The sequence below is a fragment of the Macaca fascicularis genome, chromosome 8 (assembly GCF_037993035.2).
Source record: "Macaca fascicularis isolate 582-1 chromosome 8, T2T-MFA8v1.1".
In the NCBI taxonomy this organism is placed as follows: Eukaryota; Metazoa; Chordata; class Mammalia; order Primates; family Cercopithecidae; genus Macaca; species Macaca fascicularis.
The window spans coordinates 84,623,403-84,636,372 of NC_088382.1; the positions used below are offsets into that span (position 1 = coordinate 84,623,403).

Here is a 12,970-nt window from a genome sequence, read left to right on the forward strand (position 1 = left end):
ATACTTCTATTGTCTTTAGTTCTCTCTATGTTGCTAGATAGATCGACTTTTCCAATAGCTAATGCAATGGGCATGTGTGTAGTAGATTGTGTCTCTGTGTCTCTGAAAGCAAAGTAATTTAGATAGTACTTCTCAAACCTTAATGTGCATATAAATCATCTGAGGTTCCTGATAAAATGAAGATTCTGATTTAGTAGGTCTTGGCTGGACCTGAAATTCTGCATTTCTAGCAAGTTTCCAGGTGATCTCAAGGGTACTAGTCCACAGAACATATTTCAATTAGAAAAGAATTAGACTAAAGTCAAATGCATATGTGGCACATACACACACACACAAACACACACATCAAAGTAGCTTTGCTTAAGCAGGTGTACCATTCTGGAATGCTTACATGTGATTTCCATTTTAAAATAACAACCACTCAACTACTTTCTCACAGGTTTCAAGATGCTGCCAAATGCATATGCATTTCTTCTCAGTAATATAACTAAATTCCATTTCTGTCTCTGTTGGCAAGCAGGACCTAAAGGTTTCAAAACATGTCAATGGTCTTTTTCAAGAAGAATCCTCATAAAAAACCACCTCATTGTTAGTTGTTCGTTAATAGTCCTCTTACTGACAACTTGGATGTATGCCTCTTAATTTTGCGAGGATTTTAAAATTAAAACTACTTCCAAAGCATTTCAAATAGTTCTTCTGGCAATAATGTCTGCTTGGAAGCAGAATTCTTAACTCTCCTCCCACAGGTCTTTTCTTTTATGATTCCATAGCCTTGTGGGTTTCCTTAATAGTCCGAAATTCCACAATATAATCCATGTGTGCTGAAAGACATCTGAAATCATTGACATGCCTCAGGGTCTCCGGATTAAGCAACTATCAGCTCTGCCCTTCTGTAATTGGACTCAGAGGTGATCTCCTGTTTAGATGTATCTCAGAAATTCCTTCTCCTCCTCCTCCATCCCACCACTTCCTGCACTTACAGGAAATCCATTTTTGGTTTAGACAAGTTTCTCAAGCATCACATTTTTATCCCTATGGAAATCTTTCAAGTCAAACCCCAAGAGGTAGACAATACCTCTTTGTGTGTATGACAAAGGGTGTAGTCTTAAATATAACTTTTGATTCTTATGAGGTTCTAAGCAAGAACTCAGTCACCCTGGAGAATGAAAGGCTCATGACTGCTGTTCAGGTATTAAAAGTCCTTTAGTTCCTCAGATAGCTGGGAAGCTGTATGAGATATGTAGAGAGTAAAGGCTAATGTGTGCTGCCACTAATTTCTCAAAAAGCCCACAGATCTTAGAGCTGGATGGCCTACAGAGAGTTTCTCATCCAACCTCTGATTTGATTCAGGAGTCCTTAATAAAGCATATTTGAGATTCATTTAAGGTGCCATGAATACTTTCTGAAGTGGTGTGACCCTAGTTGGACAGCTCCACTTGTTAAGATCTGCAGCTGTGAACAACCACGTGAATTTCCTCTAGTTGCTCCAATGTTTCATAATATCCTTGCTCACTTCCTGAGTTTATATTATCTGTGTATGCCTTTTCAATTTTAGTGTTAATTCCTTGTTTAAAGCTCTCAATATTTCACCTACGGTTCTCCTAAAATGATTTCACTTTAGTTAGGAGTTGAATAGTCATCAAAATGTGTCAAAACTTGAACTTTGGTACATATTATTGTAAAGTCTGTATCTCACTGTAGTTTGAATTTTAGTGACACTTCTGGTATACCTCACTGCCCTCTTAAAGTACTTGATGGTGTCTGTCTCACCACAGAACATGAATCTTTTCTCTCCCATTTTTAGGTGCACCAATGAAGAGTTAAACAGTATGCATTTGGCCACACATACTACTCGTGATCCAACTGGGAATATATCCTAGGAAACTTGGCTCCCTGTCCAGTGTGCCACATGACCATCATTTCTGATGACTGTAAATTCACATAGTATTTCTTCTGCTGAAACATGTGGGAGACAATCACATTAGCAAGCTGGAAAAAATCAGTGTAAGTTAAATAAGTTTCTAAACTGAAGAGTGTGTATTTTCCAGGATTCCTATTGCTACTGACTGTAAATGGTCCACATTTTGTTAATGAGATCATAAAGCATTTGGGGGAGGGTCCTTTCATTACAGAGCACCAATGTTCACATTCTTTTTGCTTTGTCGGACACAGATTTTTGCCCCTATGACATCCTCCTAACAAGGCACTTCTAATTGTTGGCAGCTGCTGCTGCTGTTAAAATTCTTCATGGCCTCTGTGTTGTGCCCTCTAATATGTTTCCTGAGAGGCTGAGCTATTCTTTGCTTAAAATTTCAGCTATATGCTTCTAAACCTGAAACAGATGTTATCTTGGCTGCTGTCATTTGCCATAAGCTTCTCTATTCACATTTTATACAAGGCAGGTAAAAGATTATACATTTTATACAAGGCAAGTAATTTCTGACTTCATTCTGTAGAGAAAGAAAAAAAGGGAGAGAAGGTAAAATGAGAGAGAAGAAGAAATCTATAGAGTACAGGAATGCAGCCGCATGGAAACAGAGAACACAGCCACTTGAGCATCTATTATCCTAATATCGTATGCTATAGTTTGGTTACTACTGATTTGCCTGGCATCCCTCTCAAATCATATTTGTGGCCACCCAGATTAACTATGTTAGCTGATCTCTTGATTTAATATCAGCTTGTTCTTTTTAGCTCCCATGTCATTTACTGTCTTAAAAAAATGTACTGCTTGTTACTCAACCGTCTGTGCTTTTATGAACCCACAGCCTTTTTTTTTTTTTCTTTGTTTCTTCTTTTTTGTATGGGAACCAGGAACTAGAAAGCATAAAATGAGAGAAATTACTCACAGCAAAGGTGGAAGCCCAGAGAAAAAGGGATTTGTCTTTTATGGCTTGTACTTTGTAAGCTGTGGGTGTGACTCAATTTCCTCACCACCCACATAAAAAGGTTGCCACCCAATCACTGTTTTTTTTCTACCCCAAACCCCTCCCCTTTGATTTTGGCTAAGAGAGACCCTTAGAAAGACTGCCCTTTCTGGACGTTGCAAACTGTGACATATAAAAGCTGTTAGCTGCTCCTGTAGCCAGCAGCATTCAAACCTTGCAGGGCTTTGCTCTCAGAGAGTTTGTAATAAGACACACTCCTCTTACAGGAGTTCATGCTACAACATAGCAAAGAACCTTAAATTTTTGGAAGAACCATATATTCATTTTGGCATTGTGCAGAGGTAAGCTATTTAGCTCAACAAGTTTCTACTGCATGCATTGATTTTAAAGTAGCTCACATTATTTTTAAAGAAATGAGATTGGAGTACTATGACTTTTTTGTATGTGTTCTATCACTTGTTGTGTCTGTATGTCTGGCAGACATTTTCAGCACATTCTCTGTTGTTACCTGTGATTGATTTATTCTTCACTCTCAAGGTGAATTTCAATTTCTGAAAATTTCCCACTGAAAATAAATATGCAGTAATGCATTTTGTGGTTCAGACATTGGAGACAAATGGTTCACATTCATTTCAGGGTTAATGGTCATGCTGTTTATTTTTCTCTGCTGTGCAAAGTTCCTCTTAGGGGTCTGCCTCATGACACTACACAAAATGAATAGAGATTCTACTGTAGGTTATCTCCTAAGCTTGAGTTCAACATTTGTTTGGATTTTTGGAGAAAGTCAAATCAAGCAATGCTCCCAAATGATGACTTTGTAAATTCATACCCTCTGGCCCTATTTTTTTTTCATAGACCCTAACTCTACCTTTCTGCTTTAAAGCAAAGTAAACTCGGTGGCCTCTTCTTCTCCACCCCTCAAAATGATAGCAATCTCTACCGTCAGCAGTGCACTCCTGTTCTCCCTTCTCTGTGAAGCAAGTACCGTCGTCCTACTCAATTCCACTGACTCATCCCCGCCAACCAATAATTTCACTGATATTGAAGCAGCTCTGAAAGCACAACTAGATTCGGCGGATATTCCCAAAGCCAGGCGGAAGCGCTACATTTCGCAGAATGACATGATCGCCATTCTTGATTATCATAATCAAGTTCGGGGCAAAGTGTTCCCACCGGCAGCAAATATGGAATATATGGTAAGAAGAATTCTTTTTATTTCTCTTTTAAGTTCTGAGGGAGGAAGTTTTATATTGTACATTAGCAGAATCTCAAACGACCATGAGTGTTTCTATGTCTGGGTATATGGACTTTTTACATATGTTAACCTAAGGTTCTTATGTGCCTAATAATGTTGAGTATTGTTGCATCATAGAATCAGAGAGACAGAGAGGTCCAGAGAGACAGAGACAAAGACAGAGACAGAGAGAGAGAGAGAGAGAGAGAGAGAGAGAGAGAGAGAGTCTACATAGACTTTCTTCTGTGAGTTCCATAGCTACTGGTGAATTGTATCTTATGTAAGAATCATACATAAAAAGTAGAGTATGTTGACTGATCAAATTTGGAAGGTCCACTTAAAAGAAAAGTCACATGAACTTTTTCTGTGCTTTCTTTATCTCATAGTCATATTATCAGCTATAACATTTCTTGAAAATACTTCTTTAAATTATAGGTTTCATATTCATGATGTATTCTCTGGGTAGGTGTCTTTTCCCTTTCTTGGACAAAGCTCTTACTGACGCTAATCTATTTGTATTCTAAGAGAACACGCTGACTTTTCCCTCCTTGTGATTTAATGCTTTGCCGTCCAGATAACAGTGAAGCCAGTTCACTTCCACACTGTTCCAACTTGCCGTGAACACATTCTTTGCTGTCTCTTAAAAATAGACAATGTTTAAATCATTTTACTTAAAAAGGAAAAAAAAAAGTTAGTATTGAAAGGAAAAAGTCTTGTTAAAGTTTGTATTTGGTTTTGAATTTATGCAAGGTTATGATTTAAAGTCCAGCGTCTTACAAGAGTACAACTTGGAGCCTGTTTAAGGCAATGAAGACCATGAATATGGTATTTCCAAACTGGGATGAGGGGAGGGGGTACCACTAACAGTTTTATACGTGCTGAATTAAAATTTGGGATTTTTATCATATTCTAGATTTACTTGTTTTATATAAATACGTTTTATATTAAAAAGTTTGGCTAGTTGCAGATGCCAACGTCACAGGAAAACTAACGACTTGCTAAATGATGTAAGAGAGTCATAGTTCATAGAAGTAAAATTTAGACTCCATGAAAATGCATTTTCCTAGAATTAATAAAGAAAGAGAAGACGTAATCAGTCCTGGTGTGTGAGGAGGAGTATAGTCTCATGATTAAGAATATGGGCTATGTAATCTAAATGCTTGGGTTTGAATCCTAGTCCTGAAGTATATGCTGAATGAACTCATTACCACACTGTTTCATTTTCATCATCTCTAATATGAAGATAAAGGTGGTATCTGCCACATAGCGTTGTTGTGATAAGTGTATGAGTTGGGGAGTAATCAGACCAGAACCTGTCACTAACTCGATGATCAACAAACATTAGTTTTGATGGTTTCTTTGAACGTCTTGTAAAAGGTGCCCGGTGAAAACTCATTCAAGATCTAAAGACAAAAGGTTACCCATACAGAAGAGATGTTTTTAGAAGGTGATGTAAATATGTAAAAAGTAGAGGAACAAATACATTTTTAAAATCACTAAAATGATGAAATAAATATGCCTAAGATACCACGCAAGCTCAGAAAGGTGTAATATCCCAACTATGAGTTTAGAGAATTTGTAGCAATCACATGACTCTAAAGTGAGAACCAAGACTGCCCAGCCAGCTTTGAAGGCAAGCTCATCTGGGTTCAAATCCTAACTCTGCTGCTTACTTTGTGGCCTTGCACAAGTTATTTAATGTGTCTAAGACCCAATTTATTTATCTGTAAAATGAGAATAACAGTACATGTAATAACCAATCAAAGAATGCAATTCACTATTTTTATCATATTGAGGTCACAGGGTTCACCATGAGGAAAGGCATAGTTAGGTAAACACAGTATAAGTAGGTTGAAAAAAGCCACATCTTTTTCTAGCTCAATTTTCCCTCACTTATCAAGAATTAATTCATTCCACATGCATTTATTTAATTGCTTCCGTATGCCAATGACTTGACTAATTGTTTCCATAGATGATCTCATCTGATAGCTCACATTCTCCGTGTGAGGTTAACATTGTGATCTTCATTTTACAAATGAAATCACTAAGACCCAGAGATGCTAACGACTAGGCCAAGGTGGTAAGGATAATGAATGGCACTGCCGGAATTAGAATTTAGGTCTGTGTACTTTCAAAGCCCATGCTTCTATTGGGGAGCATCTTCTCATTTGCTGCATTGAGGAAATGCTCCATGGTGGGACCCCTGAAGATGTCAAGGTAAAATGCTAGCTGAAGTCCTATAATATTCATACTCTATTTATTATTCCATTCTTCTTCTTATTTATTTTGTAAGAACTAGTTCCAGTGCTGATTACATAGTAGATGCTTTGTAAATCCTCCTTAATTCGGTAAGAGTGATGAGAACAGTAAGTGCTAGAAATTAAAATAGGGTTTGTTTCAAATACTCATGTAAATACTGTGCATATACTTCATTCACACCTGTATTTGTTAATTTAATATTTATTAAATATTTAATATTTGTTGAGCATTGACTATATGTTAGGCTACATAACTGAGGATACGTTCATGAGTAAAATAGACATCTTTGGCTCCCGGTGGGGGTGGGGAATCAGACAATAAGCCAGGTAAATAAATATGTTACATAGGATGTAAGATGATGAGGTTATGAAGAAAAATAAAGTGGTTTGTGGTGAGGGTTTGATTTTTAATAAATGGTCAAGGAGGAGCTCACTGAAAGGGCCTGGAGGCAGGCGAGGGAGTGAGCCACTCTCAAAGATGAGGGAAGAGAGACAGACTGAGGAGTCTTGGACAAAGGCCTGGAGGTGGGAGAACATCCATCAGTTCAGTTAGAAAAATGTGCTCAATTGAGTGAAATCATAAGTTAGAAGGACTCTTTGAGTAAATTGATCACTGGAAAGAGTTCATCTAAATCCCCCATGAAGACCCAGAGGAACTTGGAGGGAAGTACAGTATAGTAGGTAGCTTGGAGATTGAAGCAGGGACTGTAAGTGACTTGAATTCTCTAGGCTAGATAGAAAATGCAGATCTTAGTTTGACACTATTTCCTTTAGTTATACTTGTTCAACATTGATTTGGATTGTGAGCATGTGAAATATAGTAGAGTTCCTAACCTGTTCTATATACCTCAGAAACTTAGGACACCCCTCACTTGATATCTCACAAATATATGTGCTCTGATCACCAGCCATGTGTTGGCAAATTCTCCTCAGTGAGTGATATCACCCAAGAGAACTTAATAAAAGATGGTCTTTGGCTCAGGGCTTTGAATTGCACCAGCCTGGTTTGTAATTCCTTTCACCTACAACTCTTTGAGCCTTTTGCCACTCCATTTTCTCTCCCTCTAAAGTCTCTTCCTTAGTTTATTCCTTTATTTATAATACTACACTTCAAGCTTTTGATGTCAGAATGCTTCTAATATCCATGACCACAGATGATTTCTCCTAGTTTTGAGCTGGGGTAGCCCTTCATGTCTACTTTCATCATGTTTTGCTCTCATGAAGTGACTTACCGTTACTTCGTGCATTTCTTGCAAACTTTAATTTTGAGCTTTCTGGGTGCTGTGTCTATATTTATTCATTTTTGTATCTGTGTTTTCTTGGGCAATTTATTGTGTATAGAAAGTGATCAACCATTATCTGTCGAATTTAGTTGAAATCCTTGTGAATTGTTATATGTTTATAATTAGCATCAATTTTGATATTATAAATGCTTTAATAGAGTTTTTCTCATCATTTGTAATAATATTTGATTCTACACCTGAATTAAAAACTTTTTCTTAAATTCTAAAAGCAAAACATATAGATAGAACTTAAAATTTGTAAGTAAAACTTTTTTACTCTTGGCTTCTGTTTTACAATTAGTTTATTGACTAATTTCCAGAGCTCCTTGGACACCAGCTGTTTTTTATTCTTCCTGAGGGTAGCTTAAACCATGACTCTAAACCACAAACCACACTAGTTTCTTAGAATAAGTATTATCTCCAAAAGAATAAAATTGCAAGACCCACACGTAGAGTAAAATTTGTAGGATGTTCTCTGAATTCAAGTCAATTGAATAAATTAATTTGAAAAACTTTGAGGTCCCTCCATGAGAGAAAGAGATCCAAAGAAAACCAAAATTTTTGTCTTTAGAGTCTAAACAATGCGATAAAAACAAAACAAATGGAAAAAAAAATCCACTAAGGATATAATTCAGTATAATATACTGCTGTATAAGACTGATGTAATAAAAGAGGTACAGACAAATACCATGGAGGAGTTGAAGAAGGGAGTGATAATCTCTAGTTGGCAGATCATGAAAGGCTCCTTGGAGAAGGGGCATGTGAAATAGATGCCCAGGAAGGGTCAGGGTTGGCTGTTACAGCAGGCAAAGCAATGCATGAACAAAATCTCCAGCAGAGAAAAACCATGACACTTGAGCTGTGTTTTTGAGGAGTTTGAGAAAAGGTTGAGGATTCCTTACTCCAAAGGCAATTAGGAAGACTGTGAAGGTTTTAGAGAAGGATTAGGGATGCATTTTAGAAAGATGATCCTGGCAGTTGATGGAGCTGATATTGGCAGTGAAAGTGACCAGAGAGGTGATGACTCCTGAGTAAGCAATGCCAATCCTTCAGCCAAAGGTAAGGAAGAACCACACAGCTGCACCAACATAAAGCGGCAGGCAGGACAACTCCCTGAAGTGTCATGGGTGAGATGGCAGCCTTTACAGATGGTATGGAGTGGTGGAAAGGCAGATGAGGGGCAATGTGAATATAATGATGGAAATGAACTGATCACTTTAAAACTGAAAAAAAAATGTGTAATGTAATTTTAAGAAGCCAAAATAACTATATTGATAATACAGTATCTATATTATTTATTTGGTGCCCACAAATATTATTTGCAGAGCTATAGATATAAGGTTTCCTACAGTGTTTTGGAAAAAAGAAAAATACTGGATACCAAATCAGAGCAGGTAGTAAAGTTACAGAAAGCATGACTTAAATGAATGAATGGAGAACATATTAATCCATGCTTGAAAAGAGTCCGTGAACTATTTGCCTAGGATGATAATTTATGACTTGGGAATAAAGAAAAATGCTGATTTTCTTTATTTGGGCTTCATGTGGAAGAGAATGTGGATAAGGTAAACTACTTTTTGTTTTTCTTTCTTCAGTAGTTGATTGAACACTTGTAGTATCTATCTTTATATATACACGTATATATCTATTTTTTAACAAAGCCATATACCATCCCACATGGCACATTTCCTGTCTTTTGGGAAGGATAACTCAATTTTCTTGCTATAAACATGAGAATTTTAATGTGTATAATGTAAACCTCTCCAATGCATGCTTTCATGACCACTAGAAGGCCTCCTGAGAGCCTCTGCCAGCAGGCAATGTACTGAGAACAATTGCTGGCAGGAGGCATTTCTCCAGCACATTCAGAACTCTGCATTCCTGCTCTCCTGGATGCAAAACCTTTTCAATGTCTTGGCTTCAGAAAGAGACTGGGCACATTTTGTAGGAATTTTCTTCCAAGGTGCACGTTGCTTAGTATCACTTGGATACGCCTGAAGAAGGTAGTAACCTTAAAGGTTCTTTCCTTTTGTTCTGTTCTCTCCATAGGGAGCCAGCCGCTGAAGGTAAGAACATTTTGTTTGTCACCATTTTCAATATAGGCTCTAAAACATGCAAATGTAAAAGCAGTAACAGGATGTGATTTGAAACCTCAGCATCAAGAGGCAGGCAGAAAAGTTGTGAATCACATAGGTAGTGACTGTCCTTCCCAATATTGGACACAGTTTTTTGGTGGAAAATGATATTTGACCAAATGCAACAGCGTAGAAAAATAATTGTACTGTGTTTCTCCTGAATGTTTATAGAGCCTAGCATCATGTCGGCTCCACAGAGAATATGTAGTAACTACTCAGTAACTATTTGTGGAACAATTAAATGAGGTCCTTTAACTTTTTCTTGTTAGAGTGTAACTGTGGTGCTCTGGGGGGCAAGAGTTGTACAACATTCAATCACTCACTCCATAATTTTTACTCATATGTCTGGCACTGTGTGCTGAGGGAGTCAGTGGGGAGCAAAGGGACTCTCTTTGGGAGGAAGTACTGTGAACAGACAAGTCAGGTGCAAGGCAGCATGCTAAATGCTGAACTAGGATAGATACAGGGTGCTTTGGAATCCCATGGGAATACCTAGTTCAGATGTGGAGTGGGAGTAAGAAGGTAGGGAAGGCTTCCAGAAGGAATGATTTTAAATAGGAAATATACAAAATAAATAAAGTTATACCGGCGTGAGTTAAGGAAAGAGGGATCTGTAGTGGGTATAGGAGGATGTTCTAAGACAGTATGTAGTACACTGGAGACATGGATAAAAATTCAGTGAGGCTTGGATTAGTGTAGAGAAGAAAGACTGATGTTTGATGAGGTTGAGGAAGGCACTCAAAAATTTGTTTGAATTCCATTTTAAGATCCAGGGTAATCATTGAAGGTTTTAAGCAGGGAAGTCATATAGTCAAAGAAGTGAAGAAAAGATGCAGTCAAGAGGCTGTTAGGATAGTCTAGGTAGCCTCAGCTATGCTTAAGGCAATAAGGATATTAAAAAAAACACACACACATAAATTAGAGCCGAGAAATATGTAAGGTACAAGTCCATAGGAGTAAGTGGTTTACATGATGAAATAGAATGAGGATTTATATGATGAGGCAGCCAAGGAGGACGCCTCCATTTTTGACAAAGACAATTAAGTTCCTCTGAGTTAGAGAACACAAAATAAAGAGCAGAATTCTGGAAGCCATTAGTGGCTGCAGGTTTATCACCCAGGATACACACCTTTGGAGGTTGAAAAAAGGAGCTAGTGTGGGGGAAGGAGCATTCTTCTACTAAAGAATTTTGGATGGGTATATCCTTTGGTAGTCAAAATGAATCACTTTGCATGCTAGAGGTTGGGTAGTGTCATGGAGACAGCATAGATGCATTATTTTATACCTGGGAATCTACTCAACAAATATGCAAGAAAATACCCCCCTCTGTTTTTTAAGTGGTGTCATGAATTTAGCATTTATGAAAACCATTTACCCTTAAATAGCTATGAACTTGAGGTATTTGCTTATCTATAAGAATTTCTGAAAAAGACTATGAAGTGGGCACAGAAGATATAAACTAACAGTTTAAAATGGTCAAGAAAGATGTTTGGCATAAAATGCAATCTAGACTGAGGCTTGGAGGGATGGGATTTGAATTCTTCCAGTCTATGTTATCCATAGCATCTGAAATCAGGTGCCAGTCATTTTTCTTGACACACATATGGAAGAATGCCCAACAAGTTGTGTTTTTAGACTAAACTTTTCATAAAATCTCTTAAAATTTCACACCTCATACTCCAAACTGAAGTAGTCCAAAAATGTTACTTAAGGACACAATATTGTTTTCTAGTAAAAAGTGCATCGAATTCACTTTTCATAATTTGGTTAAATATGAACATTCTATCAAATCTGTCTCTCTGCATTCCAGAGAGATCATGTTTGCAGCAGGCCGTAGGTAGGCGGAAAGGCATTTGAATCCTTCTGAGCAAGTGGGCAATGGCAAGATATGAGGTTTGCAAGAGTGTCACAGGAGAGTTCAACAATCTAGAAATTAGTTATTAAAATATAATATTGAGTTGGTGAAAACAATTAAACACATGTATAAATCTCTTCCTGTCTTATAATTTTAATATTAAATGATAGCTGGTGGGTATTATATTTCCCTGGAGAGTGGGATGATTGTTAGACTCTATCAACAAGTGGTTTTAAAATTTAAAGATAAAACATATATTAAAGAAGGATCTAAGGAGGTGAATTAATGTGTTTTAAAACGTCTAAAATGTTCTCTAATTTTCAGCTTCTTTTACCTGTAAGCAAGCTCCTTAGAATCTCCTTACAATTCTATTTCTGATTATTTAGTTGCTTCAGGGTTTATCTCTTTTCACTTTAGCTGATTGCCTGCTTAGTTGAGATTAATTCTTGATGTCTCTTAAACTTCAGACTGTCAGATAATGTGATCAAAAGTGCACCTCACTGCTTTTCATTTTAAGTGACGGACTCTACCACCATTCCCAAATCTCCAACAATAATAATAGCTACCATTAAATACACCTTTGCCCTGCTAGAGCTATGCTAAATATACTTCAGTCACTACCTCACCTAACCCTCTCAAGTCTTGCGAGATGAGAAAATTTTCCTCCTTTGGAAATAGAGAATCTTAAGTTTGGAGAGCATAAGTAACTTCCCCAAGGTCATAGAGCAAGTAAATGAAAATGTTAAGAACACAATTCTATCTGACAAGCGCATGCTTTCAATCAGGGGTCTCCCCAATTCCCAGGCTGCAGACCAGTGCCCATCTGTGGCCTGTTAAGAACTGGGCTGCACAGCAGCAGATGAGCGAGCATTGCTGCCTGAGCTCCACCTCCTGTCAGATCAGTAGCAGGATTAGATTTTCACAGGAGTGCCAACCCTACTGTGAACTGTGCATGAGAAGGATCCAGGTTGTGCACTCCTTATCAGAATCTAATGCTCTAAAGCCTGATGATCTGAGATGGAGCAGTTTCTTCCCAAAATCATCCTTCCCCGCATTCTTCCCTGGAAGAATTGTCTTCCACAAAACTGGTCCCTCGTGCCAAAAACATTGGGAGCACTGCTTTAAATAGCAATATAAAGTACCTGTTCCTCTTCCCATGTTCATCTCTCCTGTTCCTGAGCCCTTTGGATAGAGAATTTCCCTACAGGCATTTCATCTGAGGGCATTGCTGAATACTAGGAAGAATTTCTTCTAGTGGAATCAATTATTTCTCTTTGTACTATATATATCCTTGGAAATCTCACAGGCCAGAAAAAC

At 37.6% G+C, this 12,970-nt stretch overlaps 1 protein-coding gene across 3 annotated transcripts in view; it reads left to right on the forward strand.

The window, feature by feature from the left end:
• The first annotated feature begins 3,087 nt into the window (after window positions 1-3,087).
• Window positions 3,088-12,970, forward strand: part of PI15 (peptidase inhibitor 15) — a 29,550-nt gene continuing 19,667 nt past the window's right edge. Inside the window, exons 1-2 of one of the 3 annotated variants that reach the window (XM_005563567.5) lie at window positions 3,088-3,229; window positions 3,744-4,084. In XM_005563567.5, coding sequence (XP_005563624.1) covers window positions 3,812-4,084 — 273 coding nt within the window. In that variant the 5' untranslated portion in view covers window positions 3,088-3,229; window positions 3,744-3,811. The remainder of the gene's footprint in view (window positions 3,230-3,743; window positions 4,085-12,970) is intronic. The other 2 variants (XM_005563568.5, XM_074000021.1) reach the window with 2 other exon arrangements.